A 24,078-nucleotide genomic window follows, 5' to 3' on the forward strand; every position below is an offset into this window, starting at 1 on the left:
CAGAACAAAACCATACAATTGAATCTTCTAAGTAGGTTGAATGGAGTTTTCTGAACCCATCATACCTTTCCATTCAACTAGTTAAGAAAGCCTGTTTATAGAAACATGCTTCTCTCCCCTCCTGCCCCCTCAACAGTCACACCACCACCAACAACATACTTCAAAATGTGACAGGGCTCTTCATTCTTCATAATGGCATTGGAGCAGGTGAATCATTTGTCCTGAAAGAGACACATGCTCCCTCCAAAAGCTCAGTTTATTTTTCTTTCCTTTATCTTTCTTACTACAAGAGAAATAAGGAATCTCCATCTTCAACAGTCATTTGACCCTGCTTTCAAGGGCCTATTTATTAAAGTCCCAGTTTCCAACAGGGAAATTCAGGAATCCACCCAATACAGGTAGAACAGTACTTTAGGACATTTGCTAATGATGTTATGGTCAAGCTATTCCTATTAGTCATGAAGCATTCCACAGACACATATACTGGCTCTTCAGTTTATGAGCAAGGCTACTGAATGTGCCCAGTGACCACATACAAACTGAAAAATCCATGAGATCATAAAAAAAAAAATCATATTCTTAATGTACCAATGCTGCTTACCTAAAGGCATGCCTTTGTTACTTACTAGCAGTCCTAAGTGTCTGTTTTGTGATATCTGCTTAAGGCAAAGACAAATCTTGTCTGCTTTTTTAGGAGCATCCTCATTAGACAGGCTACAGGTGGGAGGAAGGCAGAGAAGTTTTAAATACTATCTCACAGGGTAAGTGACTGCATCTTCTGCTAATCGTGTGGGCAGCAGAACACATTAGAATCCATGGCAGAGGCAAAGAGGTTCACTCCATAAGTGTTACAAGCTTCCTGCTGCACTGCGTTGCCAAACCCTGCCATCATTCTCATGGGGAACTGCAGTTGTGGTACCTGCGATGGACAGAGTAGGTGGGCACATGTGTACAGTTCCTACTTCTCCTTTACACAGCCACCTGTCGTGCCAGCTCACGGCTGCGACGCCGGAGCGGGCAGCCACAGGGCCACTGTGCAGATGGAGCCCTGCTCTCAGCTCCCACAGACCACTGCACAACCAAAGCTGCACAAAAATCAAAAATAGTAACATAACTTCCATAGCCAAACACTCACAAATGACACTCCTTCAGGGCTTTGCTCATATTTAGTATACAGCCTTGTCATGCTTAACTTTCTGAACAGCTTCAAATAACTAAGTGCTGGCCTGGTATACACACACCACCACATGAGTTTAGTCAATTAAATTAAAGGGGTGGAGATTTTACCGTTTTGCATGTGGATCTTCAAATCCTTTTAAAGCTGATTTGCCTCAGTATAGGTTATATATGGAACAAGTATAGCCAGTTTCAGAATTGAGACTTACTGCACACAAAGTTGTTGTGGTTTAATCAATTACTTTTAAATCCACTATAAGCTCAAGAGGTGTGAATTCTGTACGTGGAAAACCTTTCATGTTACCTGACTATCTACCTGTAGCATTTTCAACAGGAATAAAGGCTAGATAGATGGCAGAAAATAATCTTTTCCAAATGTAAAATGGTAATGATTTAAAGACTGATCTCTACGCTGGCAGCATGCAGCAACTCTGGTGGCAAAAAGCCAGATCTTTCTCCTGAAACTACAGTTAACTCTTGCTAAAGTTAACTCTTTCTATAGTTAAACTCTTGCTAAACGTATCTCCACTGGAATCCAGTGTATTCAAAAAAGCAGACTAAGATAACTAAAATGTAGAGGAAACTGTGTAAATAATACCTAAAACCAGCTGTTGTGCCTTACAAAGAGTTAATACAGACAAGCAAATGTTTATTAATACTGTTAGTGCACTCAGGAGACTGGCAAGCACTTGCAAACCCTCTCTGGTCTCACAGAAGAACCTCCAGGAAAGGTCATGAAATATGTTAGTTTGGGGGGAGATTTTTGCTTGCCTTTTAAAGTAGTGGAAATGAAGCACAGATAGTAAGACTGTGACAAAACACACAAAACAGGAAATTCAAAGTTACGTCTGACTCCCTCAGGTTCCCTTTGATAGAGCTAGGTTGCTTGGTGAATCAGAAGTATCACTGCTGTATTTACTATTTCATGCTTGTATTTTTCATTTTATTTGCTTTATTAATATCCCCTTAAAATTACTGACATACTTTCCTGGCAGATTTTGGAATCATAATGCCATACTCATCTTCCCCTGCCACATGTAGCTTTCCAGAGCCCTCCGCAGATCCCTCCTTTGGGGAGGCCACTGCAGAGACTCCTTTTCTGACATCTTATTTTTAATGTTGTTCCTTTTCGATGCAAGGAAACACATATTTTGAGAACAACAGTCTGCCTTATGGAGAAGTCCTCAGGCCAATTTAAGAAAAATGACTAATTTGTTTCTTAAGCATTGTGAACACAAAAGATCTTCCCTTTTTCTTTTCTCTCTAGGGAGCCTATACCAAAAATATCTGCACAAACAGTTTCAGTTTGGAAAAAAACAGCAGTCCTGCTCCCCTGTTCTGGTTAATTGTTCACATCCCCCATTGCACTTTCTCCTCTCTCACAGAGGAATCAGACTGCACCTTACCACACCTCCCTCCCCCTCCAAAAGGCCAGTTTGACCCAGAACAGTTCTTCAGTCTAGACAACTGACTACACAAACACAATAAAGAATGTGGTATGAGGAGCAAGTACCCATGGCTAAAGTAACGCAAAACTGCGTATTTCAACAGCAGCACCACTGCTGAGGGCAGAGGAAAGTCTCTGTGGATCCATGGCTGAGGTTATTTCTGGGCCAAGGTCAGGCTCCCCACCACGCCAGGGACACGGGCGACTTGCTGTCTGCTGCTGCCTCCAACCTGAGCGCAGTCTGCTTTCAAATGCCACTTGCCCTGAGACAGGAGATGTCACAGCCCTTCCAGGAGAGGAAAGAAGGGCTCTGCAGTTATTCTTTTCTGCCAGGCATCATCACTGCAAGGGTCTTGTCTAGGACTCATCTGCATAGGTTATGACACTTCGGGGAGTACTCCAAGGACTGATGTTTCTCCTCAGAAATATTTGCTGAGGCACCTCAGGATGGGCCCCACAGCTGTTTGAATCTACTATGAAAGTAGAAAGGAGGTTATTTTCACTCTTAAGTGTAGAAAAAGTACTTTTGGTATCTCACGTCAGTTAACAATATTTATGGGAGACATCTGAGAAAACAGGTATTACTCTCTGTGACTGTGTCCTCAGCCATACACAGACCTACCAGACGCCTCCTTTTCATAGGACTCTTGCAGAGTCAAAGCAGTCTTGGCTTTAGAATACACTTTTTTTCAAGAGAAAGGGCTACATAGATGGGACAGATAGTACTGTGAAGTACAGATATCCTCTGCCTGAAGTGAAACATCTGATTTTGCTGCAGATCTGTAATATGAACTCAAAACTAAAATTCAGCCAGTCACCTCGATTCTGCTTTGTTTCATGGGAAAAGTCTGATGAATATTTACCTGGAACTACCACTAGTCTGGGAAAATGCTTTGTAAACCCAGACAAAAGTAATACCTGAGTTTCACCTGTTGCTCTGAAACCTTTGCTGAATTCCCATCTCTGATTTCAAAGCGCCTAATTCTAACCGCACTTCCTTTCTCTAAACTGGAAGTAAGATCCTGTGGACCAAGGAACAAAACTTTAGTCAAGCCAAGACAAACCTAAATAGTGGATTTGAGATAAAAATAAAAATAAATCAAAAGCAGTCTCAAAATGTAAGACAGTAATTGGAATGGGCTGCATCTGTTCAAATATCGGTTTAAGTGTCACATTAGCAAGTAGGAAATACTTCATAATTATGAAGTACAAGGGGCACAAATAGCGTAAGTAAGACATAAAAAGATTTTAGGTACAATGACATGGTTTGGAGTACCTAAATTGCAGTCCTGCTGTTCAGTGTTCTATTTTTACCTAGGTAGAGGAAATCAAACTAGAATTCCTCGATGTTTTTCCATGCACAACTCCATATTGTGCTTCTATACCGGCCCATCACAAGTGCACCTTTTGTATCAACTGCTGGAGCATGTTCAGGTCATGAGTTAGGGGGTGCTTTGTGCCTCTGACCAGGACCTGCACATTCTTTAAGCATGATCTCAGCAATCTATACAGTGACTGAGCAAACTGGCTTCAGCCACAGCTCTAAAGTCCACCTTAAACAAGGATGTGCCCGGCGTGGGGAAAGTCTCTATCTTGTATAACAGAAAACTGTAATGCGTGTATGCTGGTTGCCACTGAACTATACCAGAATTTCTGTGGTATTTTATAACACACCAGTTAAGTATTGGGAGAAGCTGTGTGCAGACAAAGACTCACAGCTGCCCATTCAAAATGGGCATTTAAATGGATTAACCAGACAACTGTGCATTCAAACTTGCAATCGTTACACAGTTACATGATTCAGAGGGATTTATAAATATTTGTTTTCCAGCTAAAAGGAGACTATTAGTGGAATTTTTTTAAAGAGCATTCACTGCCACTATGCCTCCTTTCCAGCCATAAACAAACAAACAAGGAAATAACACAAAACCAAGGATGTGTTTAGGGTGCAAAATTTATAGTCACAATTTAAAGCTCAGGGATTTTGGTTTAAGCTTAATATGAAAAGACAACTTCCTAATGTAAGGAGCATAAAAGAGCTAATTTTGCTTAGCTTTTTGAAGACCTCTGAACTTGAGGAATATTTGAGAAATCTGGAATTTGAGTTAATGCACATCCCCTGACCAAAGGATGCTCCTACTATGGTACTAGTTTACAATATAATCTACAGATTCTGGTAAAACAGAATTACGTGCAATTTCTTTCTCTAGACCTGAATATAACCCTTCCTTCCTAGTCTATTTGAAAAACTGTTTCCAAAGAAGTCTCATTTAACAAGTCCACATCCTTAACAGACACACACACACACACACACACACACACACACACATACACAGACACACACAGAGGCTTCTCTGTCAGTCACTGATGGGCAAACATGTTTATGCGGAAGCTCAGTTCAGAGCTCTTTTTTACTGTGAGAAGCCATTTTCCTCCAGGAGAATAATGTTTATGAACCATTCTTTCCCCACACAGCAAGTTTTGAATGACAGATTCAGGAAAACAGTATGAAAAAGAAATTACTCTCTTTCATAATCCATCAGCTCAGATAAAATAGTAAATCAGAGGACAGTTAGACTCAAATGTAATCCCTTGGGAGCAGAATTGCTTTGAATGGATTTGGAGAAAAATATACATCCTTCTCAAAGTCAGTAGCTTGGATGGTTGTATTTGTCTCTGTCAAGTTACATGCAAAGAAGCAGAATAATAGAATTTAATACCCTTGGGATATGCTCTCTTGATAGATGTGTCTAACTTCCACAATCGCTAATGGGAATTATACACTGAGTACTGAGAAAAAGGCACATGCATAAAAATACACGTTTCTAATGATATTCAACCTCGGGAAAACTTTCTTTTGCTGATTTCTGTGGCAGAAGTCCTACTGCTGTGGCATGCTGTTAGAGAGTTATGAGATGTCTTGGTAAAGAAGTATTTCTACCAACAAAGCAACATCTCCTTTATCCACCAAAGGTAAATTTACTAACGTATGCCCTGGGTATTAGCTGTTCCCTATAATGCATTTGCAAATAACTCCCCCCATTTACATTTGAGACTATGAATCAGTAGTTGGCAATATCATTCTGCTGAAATAAGGGAAAGAGTAATCAGCTCCTTCATTTCTATTTGAAGCTGAAATTTTACTGGGCTTAAAGGAAAAGAAAAGCTGTGAGTGAAACCTGCCCATTCCAAAACAAATAGGTGTTTCACCCCTAAATACATCCCTCAAAAGTTCACTGAAAGGTCTTCATCTTTGCCATTATTTCTAAATCCCATGCAAAGAATTTATTCACTAGGCAATAAAATTGAGTATTTTAAGGACAGTTTCTTCTTCATGTGTGCATGGTCTAGCAGGTAAGCCCCCACATTACAAAAAACTAGCCTTGGATATTAAAAAATCTGCATATAGGAATACAATAATTCTCACTCCCTACAACAATACATTACTCACTGCTTGCAGAAGCCAGCCCCCAGCAGGGTTGGCATTACAGTGTTACGATGAGGACATTCCTACACTAGGCACAGCTCAGTGGGAAGGAACTTGCCAGCCTCAAATGTTTAGTCTACCTGCCTGAAGATGTGTGAAAGGCAGCAGGCTCTTACACTTTCTTTATGATGAAGCAGAATAAAATTGTAAATGTGAAAAGTACATGTGGAGTTAGATTTCTAGGGTTTTCCCCTCCCACATATGGTCATTTCTGTAAACCCACTATTTCACTCCTCTAGGCTGTATCTTAAGTCATTATCAAGACCATAATCTGTCACCAGCACTCCAAGACACCATATACACTTACAGACTTGTTTAGAAGAAATGTTGCAAAGAAGAAACTAATTTAAGTGCCTACAAAACAATTACTTCTATTGAAGGACTTGTTTCAGGGAGAAAGCTAGGAAAATATAAGACAGAAACACAAGATCAAGCATACCAAGCAGCAGCTCAGAAGCAAACCTCAGAAGTTGCCTCTTTAATTTTCATCTGAATACCTCAAAATTAATCCAATTACTTCAACTTTTTTTTTTTTCCCAACAACTGAGAATTATGAAAAGCAAAATATGATGATACTTAATGGACTTTTAAATGGTACAGTTCATTTCTGTCAACAGTATAACATTCCTCATCCTGCTACCACAGGACAGAAGATGTTTACTGTCACATGTATTAGTTAAATTTAATAGGATAAAATCTTCAGCAGATGCTAATCTGTGATTTCTGAGTGCTGCTATGTCAAATTATACTAGCTGATGCTTAACAGTTTAGAGTCACTGAGTGTTTCTGGATATTGGTAATAGCACATCATCATCCTTCATCTGGAGGGCACTTATTGAACTGCAGAAATCAGTAACAATCTGCAGGATGTCTAAGAGCTTCTATGAAATGTCTTGATCATTTTAATCAAATGCCAAGTGGATTAATAATTATGTCATGAAAATACTATTTCAACAACTGTCATTGAAGAAGCTGTGCATCACATGGCCATAGTAGCTGAACTACTCAGCATCCCTTTAAACACCAGGAGCCAGCTGCATGCTTTGTTATGGTTTCTGGTCTAACTGTTCAGTGACGTGGGCAGCTCATTCTCTAAAGCTGTCACTTTGGAATTTTTCACAAATACCACACTCATGCATAACACAGTATGTTTTTAGAAGTGTTCTCACAAAACAAAACAATTTCAAACTTTCCAAATGCAGTAATAGCTTAGGTTATTCCAGAGGAAAGTGCTCTGTAGGAATACAGACATTTTTTTAATTCCTTGGATGCAAAATTTTTTAAGCAATGTATATTTGAAATATCCTTGCACAGGGTTAGTTAGCAGAGTAGCTTAATTGGTTGTCACTTCTGGAGCTGCTAGTTCTAGTTCTGAGAAGGACATGAGTGATACCAACCCAGTGGTGGTAACCTGCTGCATCACAGATTTGTAGGCTACAGGACATCTGTGCCAAGAAGAGCTGAAATGATATTCCCTGTCTGGCCTTCTGCAAGTAAAATCATTCCACTTGGGTAGTTTTGCAAAACCCTAACTTCTCTGAGTATATGTTTAAACAAAAACCTACCTTGATTTAGAGATTCACATTGGGACTTCCATCACGTCCCCTGGCAAGGCTTCAATAATGAAATTATCCTGTTTGTTAAAAATGCATACCTTGTTTCTGGAGTGATTTCGTTCACCTGCAGCTTTCATCTGTTGGAATAGATGCTTGTTCACCTTTCATAATCTCATTCACCACAGAGTCTAAAATATCAAGTTAGCACAGTTTAACACCTTATTCGCCATCAACTAACTGTGGTGAACTTCCACGTGAGCCCTCCTGCCCACAGCTTAGCACTCTGGCAGAGCAGATTTAGCTGGGTTGCACTACCTTATACTTGCCTTGAGGCAAATGGTGTTTATATGATGTGTGGTACCTTATTAAAGCATGGCAAACTGCCTGCATATCTGACCAAATCTGCATCCAGTCTGGTAATAGCAGCTGTACGTACTATTCCTAATTCTTTTGTTCTTCATATGTTCAAAACCACAACAGTCTGTCATTTTCAAAAGGTAGGCAATCATTAACATTAGACTCTTATCTGCAAATGCTAAAAATGGCAGGATGGTTCCCTAAACAAACAGTATCACCTCCTTCTTAACCTGCCGCAGGCCTAAGAACAATCAAGTGGAAATTACTGCTCCGCTCAAAGCTATCTAAACCTGTTACAAAAGCACAAAATGGGAACTTAAAACAAGATCCACCTTTTAAAGGGAAGAGTGATGATTGTACGGGTAGTCTAACTACTCATGTTAAGCATCAGCTTGGGAAGGCAGGTGTCAGTGTTTTCTATTTCTAGGTATGTGGTTATGATAGTGGTAAACGTGCCTTGTCATTAACTTTCAAGGGTGAGATACTTCAAATAACTAGTGGTTTGCTTCTAGCATTTTGCTACCCACCTTCACCCATGAGAATGCCAATATGCTTCTGAATTCAAACCACCAGTAGGTATGTGCCTGACAATCATACTACAAGTTACCAGAACAAAAAAGCCAAATTAGGGGAAGTGTAAGTTGGCTGAAGTGTGAGTAATATACATGTAGACAACCCATAGAAGAGTTAGGCCTTAAATGGTGAAACTGAAACAAGATACCGAAGTTTCTTTGTGTCTCACCATTCCCTGGCAGCTCCTAGCACACAGCCTCTTAACCTGAGAAAAATAGGGGAGAAAAAATTGCTAATTGTATCTTATTGAACTTGGCAGGGTATTTGAGACTGATGAGAATTTCTGGGTTCCCTGAGGGCTTTAATCCAGAATTTCTGTTGAGTTACGACTCTCTTGGAACATCAATTTCCCAATCACAATAGAGCAACATTGAAGCAATCTCTGTTCATTTCCCACATATTCTATAATTGTTTCTAGAAACTGTAATTAACACATTGCATTATGTTTTTGCCACATGTTAAGCAGAACTACTTGAAACTGTGGAAATTCTGATACAAATGCGTATACTGAAGTTTAAAGGTGGCATCAACAATACAGCAGATGAAACTGTGGGAAGTTGGAGATCTGGGTTTGGGTCTCCAGAGATTAAGAGATTGAGTCCAGGCTTCTCCCTTCCTAGGTCACTGCTTTAACCACGGGTCAAGATGGAAAAGCTGTTTATAGTTACAAGTCACCAACAAGTCTTGCCTCCTCTTCCCATGTATGAGCCTCTAACCCCCTACAACATGTATAGGAGGAGCTGGATGCCTAATACAGATACTTCTAAATCTTCCTTTTAGGGTCAAGTGCTTATTTTTTAAACAACTGCCCAAGTCCTCATTGTGAATCTCACAATCCTGGATCTTGGTGATGTAATTTGAATAATATTTTTTATCTTCCTTTATACACATTAAAGCAGGGGACATATACATACAGGAAGCTCTAGGCTGCTTCTTGTGGCACTAATATTCATGGTACTTGTGTGGCCTCAGGGAAGAGTGAGAACAGCGAAGCCCCCAGCAAGGCAGAAACCTCAGGGCAAAAGTATAAAATGTGAGAAGTAAGGAGGGTGTGAGAAAGGAGCTGATGAAGAAAAAAAAAGAAAAAAAAAAGATGAAGAAACACTTTTTGGTTGTATTTCATTTTCCAGAATAGTTCATCAACCACTTCCCACTGAGAGTCTCGCTGTTTCTATTATCCAGAGCACAGAGAAAACAGATATGGCTTTAGTTACAACCAGACAATGTGGTATTGCTGTTTACACGCAGACTTGGGCTATACCAGCTTTGCAAGGCTGATGACCTGGCACTGCATGTACCAGATGAGAATACTACAAATGCAATAAAAGGATCAGCTTCCCAGATTTTTGACTTGAGGCATTCCTTTGTGGTAAAGTTGGGTGAGGAAATGGAAGAACAGACAGAGGGGAAGAAGGGAAATTCAATAGCCCAGAAGCACGTATTGCTGACCTAGTTACTTTGTGAAAGCCTGAATAAAGAGGCTTACGAAGTCATGACTATTACATGGTCCTCTCTGATCTTTTCATGAGGATGAGAAATGGTTGTTTTCAGTTTAAAAAGGAAAAAACTTTCTGTATGTAAAGTCTCTCTTTGTTGTGCTGTGAACTCCATGGAGAAAATATCAGTCACCCTGCAGGGGCTGGAATAATGAATAAATCCATCAGGGAACAGGCTTTCTTCTCCTCTGACATGCTTCGGGGGACCACCCGCACACACGTCAACCCTTTCTCTGCAGAGTGCCACTGCTACAGCTCTGCGCAGTCTCAGCCAGCAAGGATCCTTCTTTTCAGAGCCCATCACTGATGGCGCCTAGATACTTTCAGGGCCTCCCACTTTCTGGCCAAAGGCTGTAGCCACTGTAGGAAAAGGAGGCAATGCAACCATGAAAATCGGTAATGGGCACTGTGGGGAGGTAGAAGGTGCACAGCAGGGCAGCTGGCCAACTGCCACAGCACACTCACTGCAGAATCATAGATCTCCTTGTATGCAAGAGACAAATGAGAAGGGTAATTGCTGCATGCTTGTGGGCAGAACCAGGCAAAGGAGATAAAGGATCAACTGCCATCTGCGTATGACAGCTCTTCTTTTGAAATCTTCATGGGTATTCGATCACTGATTGACAAATTCGTGCTATTCAAAACCTCATTAAATTCTTCCCATTAGTGAAACACACAAAGATTTATTTCTTCATTCGTGCATTCTTTCTGAGTTTCTCAAGAAGAATGGGACACCCTGGAGTCACTCCCCAGTCATGTTACAGGAGAGCTTAAGACAGCTACAGAGCTGAGGCTGAAGCATCGTGAGCGCAGAAAGGGACCAACTATCTCGTGAAATCCATAAGCAACTCAATGCTGCTCAGATGCTGAATTCCCACATGTGATTTTACTGTCTTTCCATCTTATCGCTATTGATAACATAAAGAAAAATATTCATCCTTAATTGTGTATACTTTTACAATGCAGTCCATTTTAGAAAAAAACGTAGGAAAAAAAAAAAGCAGCCTATGTAATGTCTTGCTCAGGATAACAGAAAAGTGCTACTCCATGTTAATTAGTAGCTTTACAGGGACTTAAAGCAAAATAAACTAACATACAGCTACAGACTGCCCTTCAGCAGTGGCCTGAAACTGTACAGTAGATATTGTCTGATGAAGTAACATTTTAAGATATTAGACAGCTGGAGAAAGAAACTGGAAATGGAAAAAGTGTAGTTACATCTAACATATTTCCCAAAGCATACACTTTAATGGACAGAAGTTACTGACATACACTATACTCCTGAAGCACTCCAAGTGCCCAAGTCCTGATGTAACTATGACTTCAGATTTGCTCCAGCCACAGAGCTCCCAAAGCATATGGAAGTTGCTCAGGACAGTCAGTTAACACTAAAAACAGGGAAGCAGTCAAAATTGTAAGAAATTTTGTATCCCTTTGAGCACGAACACCTTTCTTAAACTGTTGCTTAAGCCATGCTATCAAAACCACTGCTGTTCTGCACGCTTATATAGTGAGTTGTCAATAGTATGTGACCTACTAATTAGATCTCAAGGATCAGACCAGATCAGCATCTCAAGACACACAAGAATCCTGGACAGCTGCTTCTGCTTCATTTCCTGAAAATAACCAGAAGTGATAATCCATTAGTAATCATCTGTGGTGTGTTTCAAAGTTCACCCTCTTGTACAGCAACATTCAAAATATGCTTCTATTAATTAGCAAGATGAAATCTACAAAACTACCACATTATCATCCAAAAGCCGCAGGCACCACCTAACCATGCCAACAGGTGACGTATACACATGATGCACTTACTCCCATTCTGGGCTGAAGAATCCACAGCAGGATTAAAACTGGAGGGAGGCTGCTCACCTGCATCTCACATCTAAAATATTCAGACCCAGGAGAACTACATGTTAACTCTTGGAAAATCCAACTGAATCCCCTTTTCTTTCTAAGTCAATAAAATGAGTACCAGCTCACTTATGATCCTTCTGGGTGAAATGTTAAACAAAATTAAACCATGTACACATACTAAGGAGGAGTTTACCCCTTGGTCCTCATTTCCCATTCTCCACTTTGCTTCCTTATTAATTACACCAGCACTAGCAGCTTAACAGTGATGAGAGAGCTTCATCTTTTTTTACAGCTTGGGAAATCTACACAAGTGCTTTCAAAGGAAAGGCCTGGTCTCGATAAGAAATTTTCTCTCTTGCACAATTCTCTTTTTCTGGGACTACCTATCCCAAACCAATTCATCTGCATCCTCCCAAATTCTCCTCCCATGATTCTTCCTGGACAAAAGTCCCTAATGATACTGGAAGTTTGGAAGCATCTTCTTTGCCTCGACTGCCTAAAATCTCTCCTTTCTAACATTCTGACGTCTTCAAAATATTGCAGTCAAATTACTCTTTTGCTCCAAGAAAGAGAAACAGATCACTCTGGCTCCTGTAAGACTGATATCACAAAAGCCCCCTCAAGGGAATTACAGCCTCATAACATACAGTTGCCTATTATTTATTCTGTGGCCAGATTCTCAGCTGGTATAAATCAGGGCAGGTTCCTTGCCTTCAACAGAGTAAAGCTGATTTATGCCAGCTGACAATCTGGCCCTGCATGTGTTCCACTTGCACAATGCTAGTTTTTAAAGAGGCCCATTAAAGTACCCCAGGCACATAAGAACCACACTTGGGTCTTTACTTGGAAAATGTTGCTTCGAGGAGTAAGACTGTGAAACCTTCCTGCCGCTCTCTGAGTATGCACTGTTCAAATTCACTTGCTTTTCTAACAGAAGGAAGTCTCTAAGCCCTAACAAAGCCACCATGACCTTGGGAACACAAGATGGATTTTCTAATGTCTTCTGCGTATAACAGCTTTTTTTCTTTTTTAAACTGAGTTTAAATGCTGAATTAAACGAGGCCCACAGGTACACCAATGCATTGTTTAGGAGGAACCAACCAAGTGCACGAAGGGCAGAGGCTATCTTTCAAAACTCATGTTATTGAAGACTACAAACAAGCCAGAAAGAATGTGGTGTGACTTTCAAATCACTGGCTGAGCTTATGGCTTTGGCTGCTTGATAAGTCTTTCTATTTTACCTTAAAATCTCAGATGACTGCTTACAGAGCAGGGCAACAGCTCATCTGAGGGTGTGTGCTGAAGTCTTTGGGTACAAAGAGAAGGTATGTAGGAAAGAGAAGACAGCTTTCTCATACCTCTGGTCCCAGATTACCGTTCCAAAGGCAAAATGTTAACTGTAGGTGTCATTTTTAGTGATGTATCTGCCAGGTGGTAAACTGAAGGAATGCTTTAAGTGTGTAGAAGCAGAATCCTCTATCTGTTCCTGAAATCTATTAATTTCAGTCGAATTTTTGCCAAAATACTACTCTGTGTGAGTGGAGAGCTGGAATCCTGGAATCAGACTATCAGGACTGTTAGTAATAAAAATTGTGGTTCCTTTGCATGACAGAAATGTCTGAATACAGCTTGTTATTATGATATGAAACAAAACACCAGACATTCAGAGCACTGCCATTCCCACCCAACAAGGAGGAAACAAACACATGGCTGCAGGACAGCCTAAACACTGTCAGGAAAACGTTTTTCCTGCCCTACAAAGTGCTGTGACACTTTATACATACCAAAATAATTTGAAGTGGTGGGTGTGGGGGTCTTTGTGCATGCATGCACCATCAGAGTGACAGCCGTCCATTGTCCTGGGGAGGGTGGATAGGGGGAGCTCCAGATTCAAATGCGCACTCCATGAGCCAGACCAGGCACTTGGTCCTGCCTTTCTTTCATCCTCAACCAGTGATTATTCTAATTATTGATTAATGATGATTTCTCCTTCTCTATCTTTCTATAACAGAAATTCCACTGTGGACTAGGGAAGGAAAAAAAAAAGTTTCCTGATGAAAGTTTAATGGAAATTGGTACATTTCCACAAATTGTTTCAGTTTTGACAAATCAGCATTTTCCCATGAAAAACAGCATCAAAAACTCTCAACCACCTCTAATTCTAACCAGATTAACTCAGGGATGAATGCCAGCAGGAAGTTCTTGCTAAATACCAGTTGTTTGAGCAAAGGAAAACTACTGTTTCCCCAAACGATCTTCCCAGAGGTGAAAAGGCTTTAAAACCCATATGAAAAAAAGGACAGGTAGTTCCAGTTGTTAACAACCACAATGGCATTCAGAGAAAGAGCAAGGAAATGGCGTATTAAAAAAATGCACAAACATGGACAAATGTCCTTCTCCTGCCGCTGCTAATGTTATTGTTTCTTAAGATCTGAAACAGTCACTAAACTTTGCAGCAGTGCAGACAAATGGACATCAGTCCCCGAATCAGGAGTCCGTATGGACTGCAAGGCAGACTCCCTTAATACAGGCCCCAATTTAAATTCTGCTTAAATCCCTAGAATCTGATGGACGTAAACTAATGATGGCATGCTGCCACCAGCAGCAATAGAATTAAGCAACTCCTGGCGAGATTTGATAGTTCTAACTACTACTTTAGATGAGTTTTTCACCACTGGATGGTGTTTGAAGTGGTTTGCTCTCTCTACGCATCTTACCCTAAACATCTGTGCACGAACTAAATGTGTTCTTTCAGGCAGTAAGATGTAAATGGTTGTGCTCATCCAATGCCAGTGCTGCTGCTCTGTCTTTATGCCAGAATGAAGACATACTATGAAAAATAACCATTGAAGACTTAGCTGGGTCACTGAGAACCTGATCTTGCAAATATTTAGTATCAACTCTAAGCCATGAGTGGCATACACATCAGCGGCATTTGTCTTAACTACAATGCCCTGCCCCAGTGTGTATGACCACTCCTTGCTGTAAAAACAATCTATCCTTTGTAGTAACAAGTTTATCTGCTGTTTCTTAACACGACTTTTATCACTTCCACCTGTCAGTGAAGTTAAACTTCAAAAGGACTTATAACTAACCTGTTGAAAACAAGGCATATTATTTCTGATTTATTTTGGTCTATTTTAACCTTCCAGAATTTGAGTTCACAAAAGCGCACATCTTTTGTCATGACCTTTTATTTTATTCTTGATTATAAGAGTTTAAAAAACCGGTCCCATTATCCTATAGGAAAAAACCAAAACAAAACAAAACAAACCTCTAATCCCACCAAAATTTAAGGCTAAAGACCTATTAAGTAAATCAAAATCTCAGCATTAAATCTCTTAGATTAGGACTCAGCCAACTTTTTTGTAACAGGACCATCTCTCCACTACTCCATGCTGGAAATCCCTTGTACTCCCCAACACATGCACAGAAACGGTTGATATCTTAGTCCATTTTACTGAGTTTGCAATGCTCTGGTAATATAAACTAGCTGATGTCCCTGGGATGTGCCTACCTAGTAATTACCCAAGTTAAAGGGCTTCAGTGTGGCAAAGGAGACACTGCACCACTGGCCTCCCACCTGCCTCAGGACATCCCCTCGTCCCTCTGCTCACCAGGTTCCACAGAAGCTGCAGGGACCACGGGCAGACCAGGACTGGAACCACTCACCTCCCTCCTGCTGATCCCAGGACCACAAGTGTGGCTGGAAGCCCTGACTTTCACTGTGCCACCAAAACTCAACCATAGCCATGCCAGCCAGCGTAGAGACTGCACGGATCACTTTCGGACCAAAATGTGCCATTGCACTAGCGATATTTCACATCTATCTGATACAAATGCACCCTGTTATGCAGAATTCAAGAGAGTAGTGAATTGGGCCTAGCCAGCTGGTTTTTGCACATTCTTGCTATACCATGAGGCGCAGCCCTTCTGAGGTCAGAGGAGTGACAGCGATATAAAACGAATGCTAGCAAAGCGCATACAGTGCAGACGTACATTACTGAGAAAAAAAATTTCTATGCCACGAATGTAAGCATGGGAAACTCCAACAACTGGTGCTACAATGATACTCTGCTCTTTTTTCTTCCCTCAAAAAACCAACTCCCTTCTAAAAACCGTTTTGAAAAAAAAGTCACAAAAAAAAAATACCCCAAACCCCAACAAAAAAACTAAAACAAAACAAAAACCACGACACACACCACAAGAAAAAAAAAAAATTCCTTCTGCTAAGAGCCTGATGCCACCATCTTCACTCCTAAGTTCAGAATTATCCTTGTCACAATGACAACTTTTATCAACCACCATTATAGCACACTCCATCTTTGAAACCATAACAATTAATCCCAAAAAGGAGTACTTCATTTTGAATCAACGTTGCTTGGCTAAATGTAGGTCACATAAAAGTGTTTATAAAATGTAAGTGAAAAAATATTATGAATATGAAAAAAATCTCAATTATTCCATTGCCCTTTGTTTGAAATTACTTTTGAAACTGTTTCAGGAAACTTGTATGCCATAACTTGATGTAACTCTACTGATTCTAACAGAATTATATTCATTTACAGCAGCTTAAGATCTGACTCATCATTTTTTAATAGAAACCATTCCTATATGGAATTCACCACCTGAATATTACAGAAGCGCATTAATGCCAAGGAGCTCAAAATAGCAATTAAATAAAAGTGATTTTCAAAGTCTCAGGTATAAAAGTCTTAGAATTCAGGACAGTCCATAAATAGAAGAAAATGCAATAATATCTCTGTTCTGTTCCTACTTCCCTCCTGAAATAACTGGAAATTTGCCAGGTTAATGGGGGGCAGGAATGCATTTAGGATTCGATCGTGTAACAGACATGTTTCCACCATGTTACTAAGATTGTTCTCATACTTCCCTCTTGCAAAGATCTGAAGCTCTGAATTTCATTCTGTTACTATAAAATTAATTGACTATGAGACGTCTTTTAAAAACTAAGGAGACAATAATGCAAACAGAGTTTGAAGAAATTAAGTTCCTGATGCTCAGAAATGAACAATTATTACACAGATTATTCCAAGGAACAAATTTCTGGTTTTGATACCCCAAAGATAAGTTACAAATTTATATTAACTTGGACACAGCAGTGTCAATTTCCTGTGTGGGCAACTGCTGGTTTACACTGCTCAATACAGCTTTCACAATCATTCAAAAAAAACATACCTTGTCCCTTTACTCTATGGAAAAAATTTCCATTACTTGTGTGTACTACAGGACATGAGAACATCTTTTTCAAAGTAGGGAGTTCCTATTGGACCTGCTCAAGAATTTGTAGTTTTGTCCGGAATCTTCATGGGAATGTGCCATTCCTATCTAATATTTTGCTGTGAAGAATGTTTAAATGAAATTTTAGCCAGAGCTTTATTAACCTGTTCACCAGCAAGAATCAGCTAACTAGCAGGCATATCTGGGAACTGAGGTCTCCTGAGACTGGTATCTCCCTTGCCTCATCCTCACCGAACTATTGAGCTATTGATTATTACAAGCAAGTAGCTGTTTAGTTTTCACCAAAATATTTGGTAGCTCTAGTTTTCATTTTGATACCAAATAATAACCAATATCCAAACCTCACACTTTCTGCCCCCACAGAAATGCTGTTTTCTGACCAACTCTTCCTGTTATACATACAATAGGATCCTACAGTGACTACTAAAACAACTTCTGGAGTTAGAAAATAGATTATCTGACAAGTCCACTCAGTTTTAGTTATTGTTGGGTGTAGATGAAGATCAGTATGAAAAATGCTGAATTGTAACCAATCTGTATTTTTAACTCACTGGGCCTACAACAAGAACGAACAAATTCTTAAGCTATGTCCATTTTTTAAATCTACCTGTAGTTTGGGACTGTCTATACTTGTTGAGTGGGGGAAAAAAAAAAAGCAGCATAATAAAAACTAACACAAGATTAACAAAAGTGAAGCTTTTTCATTTAATGCTTCTGTGATGGGAATCTGCAAAAAAAATGGAGCAGAGGTCAAAATAAAAGACATCACTAGTTGAGTATGATTTATATTGATCAGGAATAATAAAAATATATATCAAGAAGCTGCAAATCTTACATCTCAAATAATATAATTTTGAGCCCTGGGACACCATGGTGTCTTATTTTTAAACTGTGTTTTTATCTGTCTTAAGCTTCTATGAGTAACTTTGCAGGTATGTAAAATCTGTTGACTCTGACAGGACTGTTAATGAAGCATGAAGTTATTCATACTGTACATAGCTATTAGCAGTAGCTATACAAGAGCTATATAGTTAGTTATTCTGTTTTAGTAACAATTTTGAGATTATTATTGACCATGAATGAATCACAAGAGAGAAGAAGGCACAGAGCAAAGTTTGTAGGTGGTCAGGGGTCCGCACATATTACCATTAGACTAAAACTAGCCATGACATCACACGACATATCAGAAAACTACTTAATTCTTTAAAACTGTTCCATATGTAGTTGTGCTGCAATTTGATGTACCCTTTTTAGGTTCACTAGTTGCACTGCAACATGATTTAGGGCCTAACTTTGCAGTTACAGACGTTAGTTCACATATGCGGGTAAGTACTGGTAGGACCCAGATAGAAAGCTCCTCAGGGCAGGGACCTTGTTTTTGCAGCAGCACTTTATGCTCTTGGAACATTCCAAATTATCCTATGAAGAATACTGCAAACCCCAACCTCAAAAACCTTCCTAGGGATGTCCTGGTAAAAACAGAATACGGGATCTAAAGCGTTATTAAAACTGAATCAAACAAGATGAACACTAAGCTTAATGACTGCTGCTCTCAGTCTGACTGCTCACAATCACAGCTTAATTCCGCTGCAGGCAGAAACACGCATGTAAGACAACTTTTTTGGTAAGCAACTGCAGACCCTCACAGCAGCAAGCTCTGTGGCCGCGCACAGGCCCTCAGAGCCGGCACAGCCCGGCTCGGGCCACGGAGCACCCCTGGCACCTTCTGGCCTCTCTCGCTGTGGGTGTGCAGGGCAGGCTGCTCCCCATCCCAGAGGGCATCTCAAAAGCTGCGCCGGCAGCTGAATCCTGCACCCGTAACCATTCTCCGAAGGGGGCGGGAGGCGCGGGCCGCGGCCGGCTAGTTCCCCCCGGGCCCGCCGCCCCCGGGCACACGGTGCGGGCCGGCACCAGGTGCGGCAGCTGCTGCAGCAGCTGCGGGGCCGGGCAGCCGCTCCCCCCAGGGTCAGCAGTCAGCTCCCGAGCTGCCCTCCCCGGGCTCCTCCGGCCGGACCAGACCCTGCTGCATTTCCTGCCAAACTCTTTTTTTCTCCCCCCCTCTTCTCTCCAGGGACGGACCCTCAATTTTTGACGCGAAGCCTCCACATTCCCAGTCCTTTCTTCCCCGCTTACTTTCCAGTAGGGCAATAAACAAACACGCTCACCCCTCCCGAAATGTTCCCAGCCTCAAAACTTTCTTAGCAACCGCGTCCCCCCCTTCCCGCGGCGGACTCCTGCCTCCTGCCCCGGCAACTGTCAAGCGGCAGCGCCGGGCCGGCGCACACTTACCCCGAAGCAGAGCGGGGACCCAGCTGCCCATGAGGAGCCAGAGGGAAACGCGCAGAAGCAGCCGCCGCAGGCTCCTCGGCAGACGGGGAGTCATCGCGGAGCCGGATCGGCATAGACGGCGGGGCGCGGGGGGCGGCCGGGCAGCGGGGGAGGCCGCGGCGGCGGGGCTGGCAGGGCGGCGGGGGAGCAGGCTGCACGGCTCCGCTGTTCGGGACTGCCCGTGACTCACTGAAAACTTCACTTCGGCGCTGCAGGGGAAACAGGAAATCTTAAACTTCGCAAACAGCTGGGCAGGACTTTCGTACTCTTACAGTAGTTCCTTCTCCCCCCCTTTCCACAGTCACCCCCTCCCCTGCGCTCGCCCTTTTTCTCTTTTTTTTTCTTTCTTTTTTTTTTTTTTTTTTAACATGAAACCTCACCCAGTTTGATGTCAATCATCTGCCAGAGGCCAGCCCCTCTAAGGTCTGGCTCTCCCACTACAAGCGCGTCGGGGCCAGCCCCGACGTGCAGCTGGAATCCCTGCCTCCCTCCCGAGGCGGGGACCGGGCACCGCCACCCTTTCCCCAGCCCCGGAGCGGCGGTGTGGTTTGCAAGGGGACTCAAGGCCGATGAGAACCGGCCAGCTCCAACGGGCCTTTCTCCCCAGGACTTCAGAGTCCTGTCATTTGGGGCATAGGGGCGTCCTAGAGCTCCTCCCTTGCATCCGTGTCCCTGACCACATCGATGCTGCTGCAGCCCGTTTCCCCCGCTGCAGAACCGATATCTGAAAGACGGATGTAACCCTCAGATGAACTAAAGCAGGGGAATTGAAGGCAGGGTAATAACAGGAAACGTTCACACAGGCTAGCTGGGCACTCAGCTTGCAGATGTTGAAGTTGACAGTGAGAACTTGTCACCTGCCTTTTCTTTTCTTTTTTTTCTTTTGCTCCTAAATGGGCTGTATGCACACGGCTTGCTCCCAAATGCTGTGTATGTGACACAGATGAAGTTCATCTCCATTCTCCTCCAAAGCAGGTTTGGCTTTTCACAGGCATTTTGCCTTCTTCAGAAAAAAAAAAAATGCACATAGGATTCAGGGAGGAGAACCACACCTGCAATGCCAGCTTTGCGTGGCGCAGATGAAGACTACAAGAACCACTAGACTCTCAACCTGAATACAGCCTGAGCCTTCAGCCAATATATTAAGTCCAGCCATTCCATAACCAGAAGTTGTCTTGAGACCCATTTTTGGTTCACAGAGGCTTTCTTCCTCTACAAGTTAAATGACTGAGCATTGATTGGAAGGTAAACTCATGCACATGAGAATAATTTGAAGGTGTCTGTTCAAATTTTGGTGTTTCGCTTTTGTCTCAGTTATAGAAATAGTTAGAGGTACAGATCTGGGTATTTCACAAAAAGGGCTAAGACTGCAGGTGGAATATATGTAATCATGCTCTGGATGTCCCAGATCAACTCTATATGAATTTGGAAATGTTTGCATAATGCATCTAATTGGCCTATAACAGACATAAAAAATCTCATTGTGATTTTATGTAAAATTAATTTTAAAAACTCCCTAAATGCATATTTTCACAGTGCAGTCCCAGTTTATGGTGCAAATTCTCATAAAGCTCTCCAAGAGCATTTTCCTCTCCCTCACCCCCTTTATATGCAAGTCAAGATTCACTCAAACACAGTCACCGCCTTCCAGAGGTAAGAAAAATGTTGGACTCCCCTTTGAGCACAGACTGGAGTGTTCTTATCAGCTCTTGCGTACCAGCGCTGTGCTAAAAGCTGGATATGTTTTCAGTAATCCACTTAAATGAAAGCGTTTCTCAACCCCCATCAGTATATACTATATGTTGTGTACACTTCTCTGTCCTTGTAGCTGTCAAGCTGCAGGTGCCAAAGAGTTGCTGTTTGCTTAGGAAGCTGGCTGTATATACTGAACTCTCCTGTTAGTTTAAAGTGACTAACTTTCAATATGAAAAGAACCTTAAAAGCCATTAAATACAGGTTTAAAGTTACTATTCACACCTGTTATAATCCAGGCTTAATTTGACAAACTGGCCTCTGCCTTACTTGCATCTCTCTCCCTTGCACAGTTCCCATGGATCTTCTCCCACATGGGCACCTTCTGACCAGTCTCTGTCATCCAGGATCTGGGAGCAGGGGAGAGGCTTGCAGAGATGGAGGCCTTGAGGAGGGCTGTACTCAGGTCACAGAATCACAGAATGGTTGGGGTTGGAAGGGACCTCTGGAGATCAACTAGTCCAACTCACCTGCTAAAGCAGGTTCACCTAGAGTAGGTTGCACAGGTGGGTCTTGAATGCCTCCAGAGAAGGAGACTCCACAACCTCTTAGTAATCTCCAGTCCCCAGTAATCTCACATCCCTGACTGCAGCCTTGCATCACCACCCCTCTCTCTCACATGAGGTAATACGGTGCTTGTCATCCAGTAAGTGAGGAGTCTACTACAAGTGGATTGCAGAAGCTTGATATTTCCATATAAGCATTGTTATTTATTTTCACAGATATGTCACGCAGTGGGGACTGTGCTAGGGCTGCACTTTGGATGTTCAGAGAGTCCATGAGAGTGGTGGGTGCTACTAGAAAGTTTTTGGGTGGAAGGAATATATCTTACCTGGATATCCTCAGTGAAGGAGTAACTTTGTCACCAAAAGTCCACTTAGAAATTGCAGTAAACCCCTATTTAGTTCATAGATTTGTACCAGACAGGCTTATTAACAAGAGTTCTCATCCTCCCTTTTTGAGTGCCATAAGCTTCCCTGTTAGGGCCCAAATGCAGCTTAATCAGGATTTCCTGGACAACCAAAATGTATAAAACAAGACTAAGCTGGTCATTTATTTCCATTTCTTTGCTCATAGTTCCCAGTTCCCTCTTTGCAGATGGCAGTTGATTACTTACTTCTAGATTGAAACTGTGAATATTTAACCTCAGCCTGACTGAAGTAAGAAATAGCCCGCTTCGAAGAGCTGCAGATTAAAGCAGTAAATAATTAACTCCAGCCTGACAGGCTAAAGAAGGGTCAGCTAATTTCAGTTTGCGATTCAGAAAGGCAAAATATTGAAGCATGGAATAGTGTGTGTTTTCTTTTGGGGCCTTACAAAGAGATACCCAGAACACAAACAATCTAGTACCTCTTGTATCTCAGGGCCTCCTGGTGAAGACAAGCTAAGTACTTTGTGCTACATTTTTAGGTACACTTTTAAAAACAGTCCATAAGAATTACTGAATACGAATGATCTCTCTTGAATTCCAGTCATTTCTCGGCTTGCAGTATCATATTTCTGTCAAAGTCCCAAGTGAACTACAGCCCTAATCTCCTAAGAAGAACAGTTGAGTTTTCACAAAACTTGTATTGTTACAAAAACTGTAATTTCACTGTACACAACATACAGTTTTAACCCAAAATCATTCTACCCAGAGCCAAGAACTGCTGATGTGCCCAGTAAAGCCATTATTTTGATTAGTTTATTAGCTCCAGTGTTGCTTTGTTTAAGAATCCCACAAGCTCCTTCCCAGATCCACTGACTCAGAATTAAATAAGGCCTATACAGCTGCACTAACACAGCGTAATGTTCGTGCCTATGTAGAGCTGACATTAGGGCAAAGACATCTCACTTCAGGTGTCTAAAAATTAGCCTCAGAGTGAAGTTCCAGGAGATGGCTGAGACAACCTAGTAGCTTACCGTCATCCAAAGGAGGAGTCTGATTTGTTTGACTGGAGCGAGTTAGTCCCAGAACAGGTTCAAGGACCAAAGGATGGAGGACAAAGGCTATATGAACATAACTGCCATTATGGCAGGAGCAAGCTATTAGGTCACCTACATTCCCCTCAGTCATCAAAGAATGGAGAGGACTCTAGATATTTTTAAAACTTCCAAACACATGAGCTGAGAACAGAGAACATAGTTAGTCCAGACGTCTACTTTTCAGCTATCTTATGTTAGATGATACGAATCCTAAAGAAAACGTTGTTTGAATTGTATACACTATACAATGTAAGCTACAGGATACTTTACTGACTGGCAAACATCGGAATTACTGCCTGTGATTTTTGTTTGGAGTGAAACAAGGCAATTGGGAACATAGTATGCTGATGTTGGCTTGAAAAAACTGTTAATGACATAACTGGAGTAAGTAGACTAAAATAAAAACATTTATGACTCTAAATAAGTTTTGTCTTACCTCATTTCAAAAGAAAAATGGGAAATCTGCTTTGAAACATTGACATGTCGCACTTTGATATGTGTGGTATGATACAGATTGTTTTGTTTTGTTTTTTTTAGCAACCAATTAGTTTTGATTTTGTTGTTGTTGTTGTTGTTTTCTCCATGCTACATATAAAAACAAAACATGGGAGCAACATGCAACACTGATTTCACTATGGTGAAGGAAGACAATTACTTTCAGGGAAACTCTGGCATTTCAGTTAAAATCAAAAGCAAATTTTGTAACCCTGTATTATTTGCAACCCAAACCTTCTGTTCCCTGCACCACTCCATTCACAATGCTGACATTCACCTGCTAATTTTCAAATTGAGGGTGCTTGGCATCGAATATTGGCCTTTCAG

General features: G+C 41.5%; 1 protein-coding gene across 1 annotated transcript in view; it reads right to left on the minus strand.

Annotated features, from left to right (window-relative positions):
- Positions 1–19,846, minus strand: part of TGFBR2 (transforming growth factor beta receptor 2) — a 60,278-nt gene extending 40,432 nt beyond the window's left edge. Inside the window, exon 1 of the mRNA XM_065831079.2 lies at positions 19,501–19,846. Coding sequence (XP_065687151.1) covers positions 19,501–19,594 — 94 coding nt within the window. The 5' untranslated portion in view covers positions 19,595–19,846. The remainder of the gene's footprint in view (positions 1–19,500) is intronic.
- Between the last annotated feature and the right edge of the window lie 4,232 nt (positions 19,847–24,078).

The sequence above is a fragment of the Patagioenas fasciata genome, chromosome 2 (assembly GCF_037038585.1).
Source record: "Patagioenas fasciata isolate bPatFas1 chromosome 2, bPatFas1.hap1, whole genome shotgun sequence".
Classification (NCBI taxonomy): Eukaryota; Metazoa; Chordata; class Aves; order Columbiformes; family Columbidae; genus Patagioenas; species Patagioenas fasciata.